This window comes from Salarias fasciatus, chromosome 15 (genome assembly GCF_902148845.1).
Source record: "Salarias fasciatus chromosome 15, fSalaFa1.1, whole genome shotgun sequence".
In the NCBI taxonomy this organism is placed as follows: domain Eukaryota; kingdom Metazoa; phylum Chordata; class Actinopteri; order Blenniiformes; family Blenniidae; genus Salarias; species Salarias fasciatus.
This window is the reverse complement of record NC_043759.1, coordinates 17,438,246-17,457,080: the sequence shown is the minus strand read 5'-3', so window position 1 is coordinate 17,457,080 and position 18,835 is coordinate 17,438,246. Positions and strand designations below refer to the sequence as shown.

The following is an 18,835-nucleotide window of genomic DNA, read 5'->3' as shown; positions in this document are numbered from 1 at the left end:
CACTATTATTATCTCACTTTATTTACAACGCAGTTTAAAAAAGAAAGCATCATTAATGGTCAGAAAAGTGCTCTTGTGTAGTGAAAGAATAAGGCGACGCACGGTAAAGTGCACATAGAGAAACACAGACATCACGCTCTATACAAGACAAAGTGGCAGCATGGGTCACTCTGTGAGCATAGCTTCATTGTGATAGACTAAATATCTATCGTGTTCATTTAATACTCGTACTCTTAATGGCACTACTGGGGACGTGCGACCATGAGCATGGCACACAAGTGGAACGATGGAAGGACTGGGGGTGGCTGTGGCTCAGCTGGGGCCGTGGGTCGTCAGGAGTCCGATACTGATCTCACTCTGTTGCTGCTTCCTAAAGGTGTGTTTACACCTCTCAGTGGAGAAAATGTGGACTTATGGTGTGAAGAGGTGGCAGAAGGTGCTAAATAAGTCAATTTTCCAAGTCTCTTCAACACAGCTGCTGAACGTCAAGAAATACTGGCGAGACGGTTCGGAGAGGTGGAACCTCTGAAGGCCCCGAAGAGGAGGAACTCGGAGGAAGCGTGCTGTTCCACTTCTACAGTTTGAGTCTTGCTTTGTGCAGACAGAGTTCACACGTACGACTCCTTGGCGTAGGAGAACTCCTCGAACACGGGGTGGCTGCACCTTCGCGACACGGCCTCGTGGCGGCCCGCTGAGACGCTCTCGGACATGGCTCTCTGGCGGAAAGGCCGCCGCTCCTCCGTGTCGGCTGAGCCGTGCGCCGCCGCACCGAAGTCTGGACCGAAGCCGGACCGGAAGTCGTAGCTCACGGAGGAGGGGCGGGACCTCCTCTCCAGCTCCACGGCGTCCTGAACCGTCATGGTGTGGTAGTGGGGGGGGAGACCGGCGACCTGCATGGCCTGCTCGTACGACGGGGGGCTGGACGGCCGCTTGCTGTCCACGTGCTTGAAGACCTCGACGGCCGACAGGGGGCGGGGCTTCTGCAGGAGCTCGGCCAGGGGTTCCGCCTCGCTCTGGAAGTCCTCCCTGAGGGTCTCGCAGGGGAAGGGCTTTTCCTTCTGACAGTCTTTCTTCAGGCTGCTCCTGCTGAAGCCTCCCAAGCTCCGAGTCCTCATGAGGACCTTGGCGGCCGCCCTCAGCGACTGCGAGCGCCGCTTCTCATGCGGTCTGGCAACGTCCTGCTCGGCCTCGGCCCCCTCTGAGGGCCGGGTGGCGGGCTCCATCCGTCTGGACGACCCCGGTGACGCCGCCGGAGAGCTGGTGAAGACCGAGCCGTCCGACTGGTTGGAGGCGGCGCTCTCCAGGGAGGAGCAGGAGCAGTCTTTGCCCATGAAGGGCAGAGGGTCCATGTTGGAGCTGCTGCTCAGTTTGGGGAACGACAGAACCGAGTCGGCCCCCCGACGTCGGAGCAGGAAGGAGTCGTCGGAGATCTGCTTCTTCAGAGGCAGCCCGTCCAAGTCCCGCCTCGCCACGGAGCAGTCTTCGTGGCTCCGGGCGTGGCTGCAGAGGCTCTCCGTGTCCGCCGAGAAGAGGATGATGGGTTCGGAGCAGCGGCGGTTGAAGGTCGACGCTTTCGTGCTCGAGGCACCGTCGGACATCCACGAGGGGCTGAGAGAGCACGACGAGGAGGACGAGCCGTACTCCTCGTGTCTGCTCCCTCCTGCCTCTCCGTCTCCGTCCGGGTCGGTGCTGTCGTACGCCGAGTCCTGATGCTGCGAGGACAGCGAGTCTGTGAAGCAACGAGAAAAGCATTAGTCCCTCTACGTCTGCATAACATGAAGCTCATAATTCAGACTGATTAAGTTGGAAAGCTTAGAAGAAATTATGTGGAAGACGTTGAAACGAATATATCTGTAATGATGTGAGTGAGTTGTGTATTTACCGTTATCAGTGTCCAGCAGATTCGGGATGTTTTCTCCGAGGATCTTATAATTTTCAATCAGGAACTGAGTTAATTCTGTGGCCTGCAGCGGAAAAAATGAATCACAATGAGTCAAATCAAAAATATTATCAAGGTTTGAGTGATGCTAAAAGTGAAAATTACATTCTGAAGAGTTTCAGTTTTTCTAGATCGGCTTTATTTCAAAGCAGGAAACATGTTAGGGTCAAGCAGAAGCTTGACGAAAGAAAGTAAGCGACTGTTGTCAGACATTTGGAGACCATAAATAAAAGCTTAGCAAGGATTTCAAATTAAAAGCATGTAACTACCATGTGAAGAGCTCTACTTCTCTCCAGCAGACATTTGCAAACAAGAAAAATCCAAAATCCGGATCAGCTCTTTTTTGTTTTGACAGTAAACACAAACACTGAGTTTCTGAAACCTTTTGAGGTTTTCTGCACCCGGAAGCACAAAGCTTCGAAGCACCGAAAGCGAGAGCGCTTCATCATAACCAGATTCTCTACCTTCTTCATCTTTTCCTGCTGCTCATCCAGCGGCGTGTCGTCCGGCTGCAGCAGCGTGGGCCCGATGCACACCGCCAGGTTGTGGGCGTCCATCTTGTTGGTGTCGGCGCTCTCGAGGATGTGATGGAGGACGCAGACTAGATGCTGCAGGAGGAGCTTGTTGGGACCCGGCAGATCATCCACCACCCTGATTCAGGGGCGGCAAAAAGAGGAAGGAGGAAAAAAACAAAAACAAACAGGAAGAACATTAACTTGGCGCTCTTTTTTTTTTTTTTTTTTTTTAGCGGGTCAAACTTTCTTCCTTTTTTTCAAACAGACATCAGACTGAAAAAGGGGAAGTGAAATTTGATAGAGGACACTGGAAAAGATCTGCAAAACTCCACACCGAGAAAAACCCCATTCAGCTTCCAACCGCAGCACCATTCATGAAAATGCCCCAAATTTAACCGTTTATTCTGTGAGCGTAAATAAACTGTAAGAAATCTGTGTTTACACAGAAGTGTACCTAAACTGTATGCAGAAGTCAATTGCTTGTGTTTATAATTTTCATGTTGTGGGCTAAAAGTGGGCAGAGACAGCTCTGAAGGTTGAGAACCTCGACGCTAGACTTATTGGCAGGTATCTGGTTCTTACTTAGTGATCTCCAGAGATCTTTGCTCGGTGTCTTGGTTGTCCAAGGCGATCATCCACTTATCATAGAGGTCAGACAGCAGCAGACTGCCGGGAAGCTCCTTCAGGAAACTCTGTGAACGGGAGGAGAAACGTGTTCAGTCATTACGGTTCCTATCAGGAAGATCGGGTGTGACAGTGAAACTGAATATGTAGAGAAAACGTACTTTGAGGAGTCCGACGAGCAGGACGACCGGCTGATCGTCCAGGTCCACCTCGGCGCCGCTGTTCAGCAGCTCCCGGACGTCCCTCATCTTCTTGTTGTTGCATGGCTTGCGAAACACTCCCTCTGTGGTCGGGCCTTTCTTCCTGAGCAGCACCAGCAGCTCCTGAGGACGGGAGAGGGGGGGGAGATTTGTTAGTGGAAACAAAACCAAGAGGTGTGTTGTAGGAGCGTGGAGGTCGCACAGCAGCGTGGCCTCTCACCACATTGGGGCCTCCCCACAGATCCCGCTGCACATGTTCTGACTCATTTCAACTAGTAGTAGGTGGTTGAAAAACATAGCTGTAGCGCGAGGTGGATGATTGTTTTCTGAAACAGCTAGTAAGTCTTTATATATCTTTATCAGTCAAAAGTGTTACTACTTCATATTTAGATCTTAAGCCAATGTGGCACCAGTGTTCTGCAACGTTAAAATAGAACCCCCACCCCCACCCCCACCCAGAGAATAAATCTACCACCACATCCACTTACTGTGACTGGCTTGGGGAGCGAGCAGTCGTCCGGGCAGATCTTGCAGAGATCCTGTCCAAACAGCTGAGTCCTGCTGTCTGCCTCAGCCCGGCACGCCTTGCTGATGAAGCTGGGGCCTTTCCGCAGCCTCCTCACCAGTTTCCACTTGGTTTCTGTCGGCAGCAGAAGTTGCTCCATTAAACTTTCGGGAGTTCAGCGCGAGAAACAGACGCAACAGTCGAGATCTGGGTTTCACTCTAACCAGAGGTCTGATTTCCTTTTTTTCTGCCTGTGTGGTTATTGTCTTTGGTCTCATCTGTGCTCATGGCACACTTCGTCAGGGCCCACCCACCGGCAGCAGCTGCCGCCGCGACACATCTGCGCTTTTCAAAAAACTCACCAGCGGACTGCGTCGGCTTCTCCTCTTGATTATTCAACTGCTTCGACAGGGCCGGGATCTTTGCATCGCCCTGGCAACAAAATAATGAAAAACGCCACGTGGTGATGATAATGCAAGAGGAACAAGGTTATGTAAGCCAGAGCAGAAAAAGGGAGGAGCTGTTACTTCTCTTTTCCTTTTTTTTCAGTGCCACACACTCTCACTATGCATGCCTTCCGACATGTGACAGATCGAGACTCGCAACATTCAAAAAAACTCCAACATGCGTTGAAGAATCATCTTCTGCATCATTATTTAGATCCTCAACTATGCAGCCTCGTTTAAACACACAGCCCATCAGAAAAACAAGTGAAACTGGTTTGTTTGGGGTTTTTTTTTTTACTTACATCAAGTGGAAACTCGATCAATTGTTCCATGCCACCTCCAGTCAGAGTTTTAGTCTGCGAGGAAACAAAAAGAACAAGCAAATGTTTAAAATCTGCCCCGGTGCGTGGATTTCCAGTCAACGCTGGATGAGGGAGCTGACTTACAGCGATGCTGCCGCTCAACACCTTCATGAGGACGTCTGGAGGCGGAGAAGAGCAGCCAGACCTCGCTCTCGCCTCTTTGATGTTTCTGTGATCACAACAAAATGCAGTCGAGTGGGAATCTTCAAACTTTCACATTCAAGTCATTTTGTGGTCGCCTCTCGATTATATATCTCCTCAATATAGTTTGTTCAAAACTAACATTTGTAAAATAATCTGAGAGATCATCAACATCTAGTCCTTGAATCCTCAACCCTTAACCAAAGGGTTAAGTGGGAATTACAAATCCATTAATAAATAAATCTGTTATGCTTGTAATACAAGGCAGCACCATCATTTTTCCAGAGTACCAAGTCCAGGTTTGTTGGTGTATCTTTATCCGTCTTTACTTTGTCGAGAGATTATCATTACACAAAAAAAATATACAAAGAAATAAAAGAACTTGGCTGATGCACAGCAGGGAGTCAGCACATTAAAACCAAGTAACTCTGTTTTTAATAAGAGTTCGACAGAGCAGAGATCTTCCCAGCCCTCCACGGCAGCCCAAATTATTCCGGCATTCACCCCTGATCTATCTGAGACTCCGAAGTAAATACCAAAGCAGTAATCCAGTGTCTTTATGAACCGTGTGGTTGTCCTTACCTGTGAAGAGTATCTGACCAGCGTTCTTTCACCTCAGGCAAGCTGTGGGCGAAATAACAGCATGGTGTGAGCTACTAATCCACAGAGAAACGGCACTGGTGACAGAGGGAGGAATGAAGCGCAGAGGCCGGCCTCAGGCGCTTTATCAACTCTGGTGGAAACAGCGTCACGGGAACAGGAAGAGGCGTCACGGCGGGCCCCGACGCAGACACCTTCCACTTCCTCCTCCCAGACTACGTCTGCTGCGGCGTGTGCCGTCCACCAGTGGAAACAGTACCAATCAGATACACACAAACACTCCCACGTTGATACGTGCACGGCGCGACGGCCGGATTTTTTGATCTTCCAGGACCGAGCTCACGCGAGCCAGATAAAAACGTGTCACTCTCACGAAACACACACTGAATCATTCCAGGAGTGCCAAGATCCAATCAGACGGCAGCAGCTCGCTCTCACACAGATCAGCAGCTTCTGGGAAGACAATGCCGGCTGAAAACGGCCTCATTATCTGACTGTGATTACTTTAAATGTGGGAGTCGGCGATCATCGCAGACGTCTGCCGCATGCGAAGCCTTTCCCAGCTGACGACCTTTGATCAGGAGCCACAACAGATTCAGTCACCATCACAATGACACTTCATTCAGTCTCTCACTCCAGACGACCGTGAGGCAGCGCTTCTCAGGAACTTCACCTTTACAGTAAAGAGCAGGATTACAGTCAGCTGATGGTTATCCCCTCACATGAGGCCTCGCACTTCCCATCTGTCTTGTGATGAGCCCGCAGTGACTTTCTCTTTGCCACTTCTCTATTTTGACTTACAGCAGGTCAGATGATCCTTTTACTACGTGTGGACCTGCAGACTCCACTGACGGCCTCACATGTGATGACAAGGCAGAATCAGACCTGGAAGAGTGTTTTTCCTATCAAATGACTTTCTGTGAATCCTCGTAGTGTTTTCAGTTATTTCAGCTCTTCCGGGCAGCATTTCAGTCGAATCCTGACGGCAACAGGACGGGAATAAAAGTACTGAAGACCAATAAACCAAGAGCAACGACATTTACTCACTATACTAGTGTTCCCACTCAAACACTGAAAACAGCAAACCCGATTCTGTCTGAATGGCTAAACTCAGTGTCAGCGTCTGGAAAGGTCACTAATTAAAAATGAAAGATGTTGAGCGGACACTGTGATGGACTGGTGAACCATGACCTTCGTACAGTCATGTGAGACCGTCTCCAATAGATGAATGGCGGTACTGAAAGAGAGGCTAGAACTGAAACTTTCATTTATTGGTGCATTTTTATTTTCTTGATCAAGTTAAACAAGAAGAAAGCACATGTATGAGCCAGTTTTCCTTCCACCAGTTAAACATGCGTCTGTATTTTTGTGTATGAATCCATCTCCTTACCGGAAACACACCAGGCAGAAGGTGAGGTCCCAGGCCAGGAGCAGGGTCAGCCTCAGGTCCACGTCCCCCACCGCGCCCTCCTCCTCGTCCGGCTCATCCTCGAAGTCCTGAAGCCAGACGTCCTGAAGGCTCACTCGGTGCTTCAGACGGTAGCTGGCAGTTGACCTGCAGAAACGAAAGAAAAAACTAAAAGAAAGTCCTTTTTTTTTTTTCAGTTTTATTTTCCAGCTGACCCTCCAGGTTTCAGTTCCACACAGTTCACACTCAGTCCACACCTCAACATCAGATTTACAGGGACGAAAGGAAAGTTTGGGGTTTTCTGTTTCTGAACCACTTTGTTCTTTTGTGGAGCTGAAATAAAAAGCACAAGTCGGAGCTGCGTTTGAAACTGACACACAAGCAGGCGTGAAAAGAAAGGACGTGAACGTGTTCAGTAATTCTCTCTTACCAGATGAATGGAGGATTGATTTTCATCCATGAAAACATGGAGAACAACAGTGTGGAGGCTCAAAGTGACGGAGAGAGACGGAAGAATCAAGGATGGAGAGAGAAACACCAGCTTATGCAAGAAGAACGTCAGCTTAACAGTAAGTGTTGAACTGTTTCAGGTCGGGAATTTGACTCATTTTTTTTAAATTTTCTTGTGTGGCGATATATGAAAAAAATATTTTAAAAAATACATTTTGAAAAACTGTTTGTTTCTAATGTGGCTCTGACATTCAGCCAAAAATATAAAAGTATTTTTGAGGAGTATTCTTCTTGAGGAGAAGTACAGAAACCCGGATTAAAGTAATACTACCTAGTGAAATATCATTAAAAACATTTATTCTGTTCAATCTATTTAGATTCGATTTCTTTTGCTCAAAATATTACGATGTCAGGTAACTTCAAGGTGAACATTATTTCCAATCATGAAAAATTCACAGTCTTACTGAATAATCATCATTAATTAAGCTTTTATTTAATATTCCTCATCCTGTCATTTCAAAGTGCAGTTCAGTCAGTATTTTTGCAATATGAATGTTGCATAATTGAAACTGCTATAATAATATAATGATAAAGCTATGATATACTCGTATGTGTATACATATATACATAGAAAATAAACTATACAAAAATGTAGTGAAGACAAGTGAAAAGCTCTGAAACACATTTGTTTTAATGCAAGCTGTAACCCTATCCAGTAAGGCAATGAAACTTCTCTGTAAGTGCTTCAGAGACAGTTTCCACACATTTGACAATTGCAACATTTACAGAGAAGAGACTTCTTTTTCCCGCCGCTCGTCCATACGGGCAGATGAGAAGAGTGACCCCCACTGACTTCCTCTCCTTTTGCCGTGGGCCGACTGGAGGGAAAAAGAGTGCAAAGGAATGACGACAGACGGACTGAGCTCGGCGACCCAGGAGTTGTGTGCAGTATGTACGATGCACAGAAATGACGCACTAATGGGGTGAAGTTCCAGAAAATCTATAGGAGACGAGCATCATGTATTGGACATGTGCACTGTGCATCGATTGTGTACACAGCTGTGACTGTCAACACAGAGGATGTTGGACTGATTCATTATTTTTGAGCAGATTGCAGCAGTGCAGCTCGTTTAAAATCACTTTCTGAAAGTATTCACTTCATGTTGTAAGTTCTTGGAAAGAAGCAAAAGAACTACAAATTGCTCTGGTTATGTTTGGAAGTTCTGGGTGTTGAGGTGACGTTGTGCTCAGATGGCCTTCTATTCTTTGATTGAAATATTAGTAATAAACACATCAACTCTGGCTAATCCATCCACCTTCTAAACCGGTGTGAAGTTCAGGCTCAGTGGGTGCTAGATCTCATCCAATTATTAAACACGGGAAGCTTTTTAAAGGTCAATCAGTCTGTTTTATACAGCACTTATCAGCCGGAGAGAATCTCAAAGCACAAACACTTTAACGTCATCTACGTAAGGGTTTATATTCTGAACAGAAAAGAATTATGCACCAAAGACAAAATTGGTCTTTGGCTCACCAAATGAAACACATGCGCAAATAAAATTTGATACATACGAAAAAATATCCATCAACTATTGAAAAAAGCTTGCATTGGCTGCATATTGTATTGTATGTATTAGCTGTGATCCAAACCGCATCGATCACTTTTAAATGGTTTAAGAAAATAAAAGAGAAAAAGGATTTCTTGCACATTTCAATAATCACATTGTCACGTATCTCATTGATAGATAGTTAGATAGTTGACAAAAATCTGTAAACAGGGCGGACTTCTGGGAAAAGTTTTTAACAATCCCATAAATTTCTATGAAATTAAACCTTCTCTTTTCAAGGAAACAAGAAACAGCTGGGAGTGACCATTTGTGTGTCAGTTGAAAATAACCCGAACCGAAAGAGGGATTCTACAAACTGTTGTAGATTCTTCAGCGTGTGTGACCCCAGTCAGGGGAAACCACCCAGCTCTTGTCGTCTGTTATTTTCAAGTCACGGTCACTGTTTGGAGATTCCCTAACTGTTTCTGTGTGCTCTCCACTGATACACACAAACGCTGTGCTTCCTCTTTCGCTTTCCTCTCACAGCTATACGTCCACGCTCAACAGAAAGTCACAGCATTAGATTTACATCCTTTTTTTCTTACACGATGAGTATTTTTCTCCTGCACTGATTTCACTGTCCTGTAATGTGTCTTACTTGAGTTTCGCGAAGACGATGACGTCCCTGAAAAGGAAGAGGTGCCTCTGGTGGGTCTTGGAGCCCTCAGTCACCTGGACGCACTCATCCAGCAGCAGCTCTCCGTTCTCGCTGCTGAGGCCGAGGACGAAGGGGCTCTGCTCCGCAGACACCCAGCAGGGAGCCTCCTCCCTGGACGCAGACAGAGAAAACCCACCGCCGGAACAGTCGCATTATTCAGCCTCCTCCTCAAATTTACACATGAGCTCAAAAGCATCCTACATCATTTGTTATTGTTGAGTAAAATCTGTAAAGCGTCAAAAAAATACATGAATATTTGACAAATACATGCCTTAGCTTAGCTAAAGTTAGCATAAAACTCAAAATAGCATGAATGTATAAAATTAAGAAAAAAAAATCATTTGGTACAGCACTTTCCGCTACTCTCTTCATTCCTTCCTTCAAAAAGTTCCCAGTTTTGGGCAGTTTTCAAAAACTTGCATTTTCACTGACTTGGAGCATTGTTGGGTAAACAGACAGTCAAAAATCCAACCAAAGTTTTCCATTTTCACTTGAAGCCGTTGTGTGAAGAAGACGCTCGTTTGAGTTAGCGTTGCTTAAAGTGACACTAAGGAACTTTCAGTTTTCGTTGATTTTGGCGGCGCCAGTGGACAAAAGCGGTAGTGTTTTGCCTGAACGAATACCACAGTTCCCATGAGGACTAGCGCGTGGCGTCGTAAAATGCTGCTCCCGGTGGGCATGCTGTTGGACTGAACTCGCCTACATTTGTTTCCAGTAGCTGTGTGAAGGACGGATAGTGACGAGGTAACGAATCTAAAGGTGGCTAAACAATGTTATATCATGATGTGACGCATGCCGTAAAGCAGTCCGCACATTTGGAGTTTTTAGTGAGCAGGGTTCCTGAACTCGCCTACATTTGTTTCCAGTAGCTATGTGAAGGACGGATAGTGACGAGGTAACGAATCTAAAGGTGGCTAAACAATGTTATATCATGATGTGACACATGCCGTAAAGCAGTCCGCACATTTGGAGTTTTTTTTTTTTTTTTTTAGTGAGCAGGGTTCCTACCACTCCCCCTAGAACTGCCACCTTAACGTGGTGGGGGAGTTTGAGAGCCCGCATGATCCCAGGAGCTATGTTGCCGGGGGGCTTTATGCCCCCTAGTAGGGTCTCCCATGGCAAACAGGTCCTGGGTGACGGGCCAGACTGAGAGCAGTTCAAAACCCCCTATGAGAAGAAAAAGAACAAAGGTCGTTACGTCGCCCGGTATGGCACAGCCGGGGCCCCACCCTGGAGCCAGGCCTGGGGTTGGGGCTCGTAAGCGAGCGCCTGGTGGCCGGGTCTTTGCCCACGGGGCCCGGCCGGGCTCAGCCCGAAGGGACGATGTGGGCCTGACCTCCGGTGGGCTCACCACCCACCGAGGGAACCGTAGGGGCCGGGTGCAGTGTGGATTGGGTGGCAGCCGACGGCAGGGTGCCCGGCGACCCGATCCCCGGACACAGAGACTGGCTCTAGGGACATGGAATGTCACCTCGTTGGCGGGGAAGGAGCCCGAGCTTGTGAGGGAGGTTGAGAGGTACCGGCTAGATATAGTCGGGCTCACCTCCACACATAGCCTGGGCTCTGGAACCCAACCTCTCGAGAAGGGCTGGACTCTCCACTTCTCTGGCGTTGCCCGCAGTGAGAGGCGGCGGGCTGGTGTGGGTTTGCTTGTAGCCCCACAGCTCAGCCGCCATGTGTTGGAGTTCACCCCAGTGAACGAGAGGGTTGCATCCCTGCACCTTCGGGTCGGGGATAGGTGCCTCACTGTTGTCTCGGCTTACGGGCCGAACAGCAGTGCAGAGTACCCGGCCTTCTTGGAGTCCCTGGGAGGGGTGCTGGACAGTGCTCCGACTGGGGACTCCATTGTTCTACTGGGGGACTTCAACGCCCACGTGGGCAGCGACAGTGAGACCTGGAAGGGGGTGATTGGATCGCACGGCCTCCCCGATCTGAACCCGAGTGGTGTTCTGTTATTGGACTTCTGTGCTAGTCACAGTTTGTCCATAACGAACACCATGTTCGAGCACAGGGGTGTCCATAAGTGCACTTGGCACCAGGACACCCTAGGTCGGAGGTCGATGATCGACTTTGTTGTCGTGTCATCTGACCTCCGGCCGCGTGTTTTGGACACTCGGGTGAAGAGAGGGGCAGAGCTGTCGACCGATCACCACCTGGTGGTGAGTTGGATTCGCTGGCGGAGGAGGAAACCGGACAGACTTGGCAGACCCAAACGTGTTGTGAGGGTCTGCTGGGAACGTCTGGCGGAACCCTCTGTCAGCATGGCTTTCAACTCCCACCTCCGGGAGAGCTTCTCTCATGTCCCGAGGGAGGCTGGGGACATTGAGTCCGAGTGGACCATGTTCTCCACCTCCATTGTCGAAGCAGCTGCTCGGAGCTGTGGTCGTAAGGTCTCCGGTGCCTGTCGTGGCGGCAACCCCCGAACCCGGTGGTGGACACCGGAAGTAAGGGCTGCCGTCAAGCTGAAGAAGGAGTCCTATCGAGCCTTGCTGACTCATGGGACTCCCGAAGCAGCTGACGGGTACCGGCAGGCCAAGCGAACTGCAGCCCGAGCAGTTGTGGAGGCAAAAACTCGGGTCTGGGAGGAGTTCGGGGAGGCCATGGAGGAGGACTATCGGTCGGCCTCGAAGAAATTCTGGCAAACCGTCCGGCGCCTCAGGAGGGGAAAGCAGGTCTCCGCCAACACTGTTTACAGTGGAGGTGGGGAGCTGCTGACCTCAACTGGGGATATTGTTGGACGGTGGAAGGAATACTTCGAGGACCTCCTCAATCCCGTCGCCACGTCTTCCGTGGAGGAAGCAGAGGCTGAGGTCTCAGAGGTAGACTCGTCCATCACCCAAGCTGAAGTCACTGAGGTGGTTGGCAAGCTCCTCGGTGGCAAGGCACCGGGGGTGGACGAGATTCGGCCTGAGTACCTTAAGTCTCTGGATGTGCAGGGACTGTCTTGGTTGACACGTCTCTGCAACATCGCGTGGCTGTCGGGGACGGTGCCTCTGGATTGGCAGACCGGGGTGGTGGTCCCCCTGTTTAAAAAGGGGGACCGGAGGGTGTGCTCCAACTATAGGGGGATTACACTCCTCAGCCTCCCCGGGAAAGTCTATTCCAGGGTACTGGAGAGGAGGATCCGACCGATAGTCGAACCTCGGATCCAGGAGGAACAATGCGGTTTTCGTCCTGGCCGTGGAACAGTGGACCAGCTCTATACCCTCCATAGGGTGCTCGAGGGTTCGTGGGAGTTTGCCCAACCAGTCCACATGTGTTTTGTGGATTTGGAGAAGGCATTCGACCGTGTCCCTCGTGGTGTCTTGTGGGGGGTGCTCCGGGAATACGGAGTCCGGGGCCCCTTGTTAAGGGCCGTCCGGTCTTTGTATGACCGGAGTAGGAGTCTGGTCCGCATTGCCGGCAGTAAGTCGGACCTGTTCCCGGTGCATGTTGGACTCCGGCAGGGCTGCCCTTTGTCACCGGTTCTGTTCATAATCTTCATGGACAGAATTTCTAGGTGCAGCCAGGGGCCGGAGGGGGTCCGGTTCGGGAACCACAGGATTTCATCTCTGCTTTTTGCAGATGATGTTGTCCTGTTGGCTTCATCGAACCCGGACCTACAGCATGCACTGGGGCGGTTCGCAGCCGAATGTGAAGCGGCAGGGATGAGGATTAGCACCTACAAATCCGAGGCCATGGTCCTCGACCGGAGGAAGGTGGCTTGCCCCCTCCAGGTTGGTGGAGAGACCCTAGCCCAAGTGGAGGAGTTCAAGTATCTTGGGGTCTTGTTCACGAGTGGGGGACGGATGGAGCGTGAGATTGACAGGCGGATCGGTGCAGCGGCTGCAGTGATGCAGTCGTTGTATCGGTCCGTCGTGGTGAAGAAGGAGCTGAGCCGAAAAGCGAAGCTCTCGATTTACCGGTCAATCTACGTTCCCACCCTCACCTATGGTCATGAGCTTTGGGTCATGACCGAAAGGACAAGATCCCGGATACAAGCGGCCGAAATGAGCTTCCTCCGTAGGGTGGCTGGGCGCTCCCTTAGAGATAGGGTGAGGAGCTCAGTCACCAGGGAGGAGCTCGGAGTAGAGCCGCTACTCCTCCACATCGAGAGGAACCAGCTGAGGTGGCTCGGACATCTGTTTAGGATGCCTCCTGGACGCCTCCCGAGGGAGGTGTTCCGGGCATGTCCCACTGGGAGGAGACCCCGGGGAAGACCCAGGACACGCTGGAGAGACTATGTCTCTCGGCTGGCCTGGGAACGCCTTGGGATCCTCCCAGAGGAGCTGGAGGAAGTGTCTGGGGACAGGGAAGTCTGGGCATCCCTGCTGAGACTGCTGCCCCCGCGACCCGGCCCCGGATAAGCGGTAGAAAATGGATGGATGGATGGATGGATGGGTTCCTACCACCCTCCTCACAGCTGCTTAGTCCAAGTGAAAGAAATACTGACGCCCTCAGCCCGTGACAGAGGGGTCATTCAACTAGTTTTAAGTCGATGTATCATCACAAAAGATATTAAAATGTTTTATAAAGGTTGAAAAGTTCCTTAGTGTCGCTTTAAGCTGGCACGCTGATAAAGAAAATACAGAAGATATTACAAATATGAATAAACTGACATCTAGCTTGAGTTAGCTCTAATCTCCAAAACGCATTTAACTAAAAAAAATGATGAAAAAAACTAAACATGTATTAATTTATTAACATTTATTATTATTTGTGTGAGCTCGGATTGAGCTAACACACTTTATATTGAACAACAGAAAGTTTACCGAATACAGTTAAAATTGGTAGAAACTGATGAGAAACACAAGGAATCTGATTAAATTAGAAGCATTTTTTTAAAACATAAATATAGAAAATTTCACAATAAAGATAAAAACTTTGAACAAACGTATAAGTGACTTTGGTTGGCGAGTCTAACTTGGCACTAATTTTAAATAGCATTGATGTGGAACATTTTCAAAAAAAAGTTATGTCAAAGCACAGTACAATATTTTTGCAGCATATTGAGCAGAAATCAATAATTAAATAAATGTTTATGTTATTCAGGGGAGTAAATAGGTTTCCTCGTGACACACAAGAATAAAAATCAAATATTAGTGGAGGATGAGCGGCCAGAGCAGGGCCAAGTGTCATGAATTATATAACATTGAATGTGTGTAGCAGACTGATCACACACTATTTTCGCATGGAAACACACCAGGTGGGTTTTTCTTTTCACTTGAAGATGAATGTGAACCGTTACATGTTCTGCAGGAATTTTAAATGAATTCACTTGAAACACATTACATAAGTTTTTAATGAGAACATTATGAAAGCAGAATTGGTATTCAAGAAACCGCCTTGCAGTTTCTACAACGTGTTCATCCCAGGGAGACGGAGTCCATCCTCGAATCGTCTGTACCCACTTCATCCAGACGAGACATGGCAGGAAATCATCCTCACAACACACACAGATCTCCGTTCCGTCACACATAGTCAGAGCGCAGGTAACTTTGGCAGAAACGGTTAAAGATCAATATTTCAGCCTCTCTGTAATGACTCCCTGCAGCTTATTCACACTGTAAAAAAAAAAAAAAGGATTCATATACCTTGGCTAAGATTGTAAAAATAATACATGAATTATAAATAGTTAATCAAACAGTTAAGTAAACAGTCCGAGGTCAATCCACAATACGCAGTAAGAGTCAGAAATCTGAGAGATCACTGTGTAGCCATTCCGAAAACATAGGAGGTGGTGCGCAGTTGAAGGAAAAGGAAAAATGCCAAATCGTGGATTACATGTGCATTACATGTGACCATTCGCCTCGCCTTTTACACTGTTTTAAGCTGTCGTGTAAGCTGCAGGAAATTCCATCCCGAAACACCTTTTATAGGAGATTAATTCACCCACTGTCCACGACGATGCGAGATGTAAACGAGATCAGAGCGAACTGTACAGGAACAGAACGCCGTCCCTACGTAATGTCAGACATCCCTCCGCCGACTCTGCCCAACTGTACGACATCGGTCCGTGCTTTTATGAGAACATACACACTAAATACACATAGTCAGTCCACCTGCACGGCGGCAGCATCCGCCAGTGACGACACATCGGTGCACAAACACAAGGTTTGTCATTTTGTTCTTTCTTCAACGAGAAATCGCTCCTCGTACAGCTTCGTGCCGTCGCGTCCTGCGGTCTGCGGCGATCCGCAGACCTTGGTGGATTCAGGCCGTGAGTGTGAAAGAAGCACATGAGCAGGGATGTGATGATAGATGATGAAACAATAAAAGAAATACAGAACCAGCAGGTATAACGACTGTAAAATTAAAGATAAAGTTCCTGGAAATAACATCCCGTAATTGTTTATGCCCAATTAATATTTTTGCAAATGATACTAAATGAGTGGAGGGGACTTCAACACAGTGGATCATTTGAAGCGATTAAAGCAGCTCAGTCGGTGTCTGCATCGACCTAACCTGCACTCCTATTATTTGTTCTATTCCATCTGGCGAGCTCACGTTTTTCCTGCCTTTAACAGACAAGCCGAAGTGTTCTGAGAAAATCTTTTGTACCGTTGAACAAACATTCTTGAATCAATGCCTGCAAACGCCGCCATCCTCCATCAATACTGCAGGTAGAGCAGAGCCGAGCTTTAATTAGAATAAAAATGTCAGATCTGTGTGCGAGTACATCTCCCACCTCGCCGGATCGATATCCCATCAATAATATGATCTAATTTTATTACACAGGAATAAACTTGCCTTAGCGCACTAAATGAAGTCTGGGTTCTTATTTAGCCTGATCAAAAGAACAAATGAGTCGTGTTTGTGGCCGATAGGACCTCCGAGAGCAAGAAAAAAGAAGAAAAAGATCAATGGCTTTGTTCGTCTTTACTTTATTACCGGACAGGTAACTTTAATATCAGATGACATTTATGAAAACCCTTTGCTGGGTGACTAACTGTTTGGTTTTCTTAATAATAACAAGTGTGGCTGCAACATCGATGTTGTGTTGTGGGTCAACATCAAGCTGTCGGAGCGGAGAAGTGAGAGTTCGTTCCCAGTCATTGTGAAACCAGTGAATAAATTCAAATTTCTCCAGCGCGGGTACTTTCCCCGCTACACCTCCTGCGGTCTGCTGAAAGTGACACATAAAATCCTGGCGCACACACACACACACACACACACACACACACACACACACACACACAGTCTCGTATTTCTATCCTTGTGGGGACCTTCCATTGACTCCCATTCATGTCTAGCCCCTAACCCTGACCCTTACCCTAACCCTAACCCACACCACAACAAAGCCTAACCCTAAAGAAATGTTTTTGCACTTTTACTTTTTTCAGTAACAACAACATGGTCAAGAAAACACTGTTTCTCCTACTTAGGACCGGAAAAAGGTCCCCACAAGGCACGTCGTTTCACGTTTTGCTATCCTTGTGGGGACATTTGGCCCCAACAAGGATAGAAATACGAGAACACACACACACACACACACACACACACACACACACACACACACACACACACACACACACACACACACACACTGCACGATCCTTCATAAACACTTTCTAAACAAAACAAACTGTTAAAAATGGAAGCAGTCCTCGACCAGCCGCTCCTGTCGATGCTGTGATCACAAACCAAATTTACTGAAAACGTACTGTCTGTTATTTTTAACATTAAAACAAATTTAACATTGAATTTCTCATCAGCATAACAGAGAATAAATAACATCACAAACTAAGCTGCAGACTCAGCTATTTGCCTAAAGTCTTTCTATTTCTGGCGGGTTGTTTTGCGTCAGCGGCATTCCCACCGTGGTGAAACTGACGCCCACAGCGCCTGCCCCCTCATCAAGGAAATGCATGTTTTGCTTTGAAGGACTCGCCCACCCTCTGCTCTGGTGGTCTTAAAACGACAGCAAGTTTTGGGAACTCGAAGAGGTTAAATGTCAGACAAATGAGAGGAGGTGATTGTGAGCCCACGCCACCGATCTGATCACGTCTCAAACGCCCTGGAGGTGTTTCCTGGCCTGATCAAAGCTGGAGAAACGTTTGACAGTTGATGACAAACTTTTCTAAAACTGTATCATTTCCTAACTTTGAGAATCTGGATTGTTCATTAAGACAACAGTGAGGGTTCTCCAGCAGTCTTTTCACTCGTCATGAGTAATACATGTTTCCATCCGTACTGCTTACAGTAAGTGAAGATAAGTAACAGCGATCATGAAGAATCACATTTAGTGTCTCAGGATGCAAAATGGAATTTTAGTTCACATCAACTCTTGTTTCGTGATGGAACAAAACAGTTTCTCTAAACCTTAAAATAAAGCATCTTGAGTTTATGGTTGAGTAACTTACACTGTCCTGCCATAGATGGTGTTACATATGAGATCATACCACTCAGCAATTTGGATTGTACCAAACATTCTACCTCACGTTAACACGTCTATCATGCATCAAATGTCTTGATATTCTTTCATCCAAAGTTTTGTTGTCCGGTCCTTCTTCATCATGTTTCTTTTTAATTGTTTAATTGCTACAATGCATCGTATCTTGTCTTCCTGCGTGGTGTGTGTCGTGTTGTGTTTTTATTTTATTGTATGCACAGTAGCTTAACATATAGTACCCATCAGATTTATCTTATCGCAGCTTCCCGTCTCATATCATACTGCAGCACATAGTCAGATACGATGCTGCGTTTCATTTGGTCCATTAGAATACATTTTTTTTATTTTGGTGGAATTCAAGTCTTTTCAAATATTGTTCAAAGCAAGACAAAACACACTGCCAGGAAATATCTAAAAAAAAAAAATGTTTGGGGATCAGGAAGGAGGATACAGTCATAATCTAAAACTGTGCACAAATGTAAATCACTTCAAAAGAATGTATTTAAAAAAATATGTTAATGATGAACAAGTACAACAAGTTTTAAATAACATGCACGTCTCATATTAGCTGTTGCTAAAATCCTGAAAAGCGTACAATGTCTGTCTATTGGTGGTTTGCATATGTGCATGTATGCATTGAATACACGACCATACGCACAGCTAATAATAGCGGTTGCTAAGATCCTTTAAAGATCACATCTGAGAAGAGTTACTTGTCAATTGGTGGTTTGCATATGTGCATGCAAGCGTTGGTACACATGAATAAATACACAGTTATTATATTAATATTATTAATAGCTTGTAATATAGGTAAACCTTTGTTGTCTGCCTGTGGTTAGTAGGAATATCATATGTCCAATTCATGTTGATAGAGTATGTAAGAGGTTCGGTTTGACAAGCGCTATTTTACACGCATGCACTTCTGTTTGAAGCTTTACTCCTGAGGGAATTGTGTAGCAACAACGGCATGATCTTGTAAATGAGAGAACTTAGGTTGGACTTTATAAGT

At 47.2% G+C, this 18,835-nt stretch overlaps 1 protein-coding gene and 1 long non-coding RNA gene across 2 annotated transcripts in view; one reads left to right on the top strand and one right to left on the bottom strand.

Moving 5' to 3' along the window:
• LOC115402035 (T-cell activation Rho GTPase-activating protein-like) overlaps positions 1 to 18,835 on the bottom strand; it is a 22,975-nt gene continuing 4,140 nt past the window's right edge. The window contains exons 3-14 of the mRNA XM_030110451.1: positions 9,396 to 9,566; positions 6,723 to 6,887; positions 5,315 to 5,356; positions 4,676 to 4,760; positions 4,532 to 4,585; positions 4,146 to 4,215; positions 3,767 to 3,918; positions 3,240 to 3,401; positions 3,037 to 3,146; positions 2,404 to 2,590; positions 1,883 to 1,964; positions 1 to 1,729 (exon numbers count right to left, since the gene is read on the bottom strand). Of these exons, the coding sequence (XP_029966311.1) occupies positions 609 to 1,729; positions 1,883 to 1,964; positions 2,404 to 2,590; positions 3,037 to 3,146; positions 3,240 to 3,401; positions 3,767 to 3,918; positions 4,146 to 4,215; positions 4,532 to 4,585; positions 4,676 to 4,760; positions 5,315 to 5,356; positions 6,723 to 6,887; positions 9,396 to 9,566 (2,401 nt within the window). The 3' untranslated portion in view covers positions 1 to 608. The remainder of the gene's footprint in view (positions 1,730 to 1,882; positions 1,965 to 2,403; positions 2,591 to 3,036; positions 3,147 to 3,239; positions 3,402 to 3,766; positions 3,919 to 4,145; positions 4,216 to 4,531; positions 4,586 to 4,675; positions 4,761 to 5,314; positions 5,357 to 6,722; positions 6,888 to 9,395; positions 9,567 to 18,835) is intronic.
• The window catches only part of LOC115402037 (uncharacterized), an 18,164-nt gene continuing 15,938 nt past the window's right edge, over positions 16,610 to 18,835 (top strand). The window contains exon 1 of the long non-coding RNA XR_003933063.1: positions 16,610 to 16,633. This is a non-coding gene — a long non-coding RNA (uncharacterized LOC115402037). The remainder of the gene's footprint in view (positions 16,634 to 18,835) is intronic.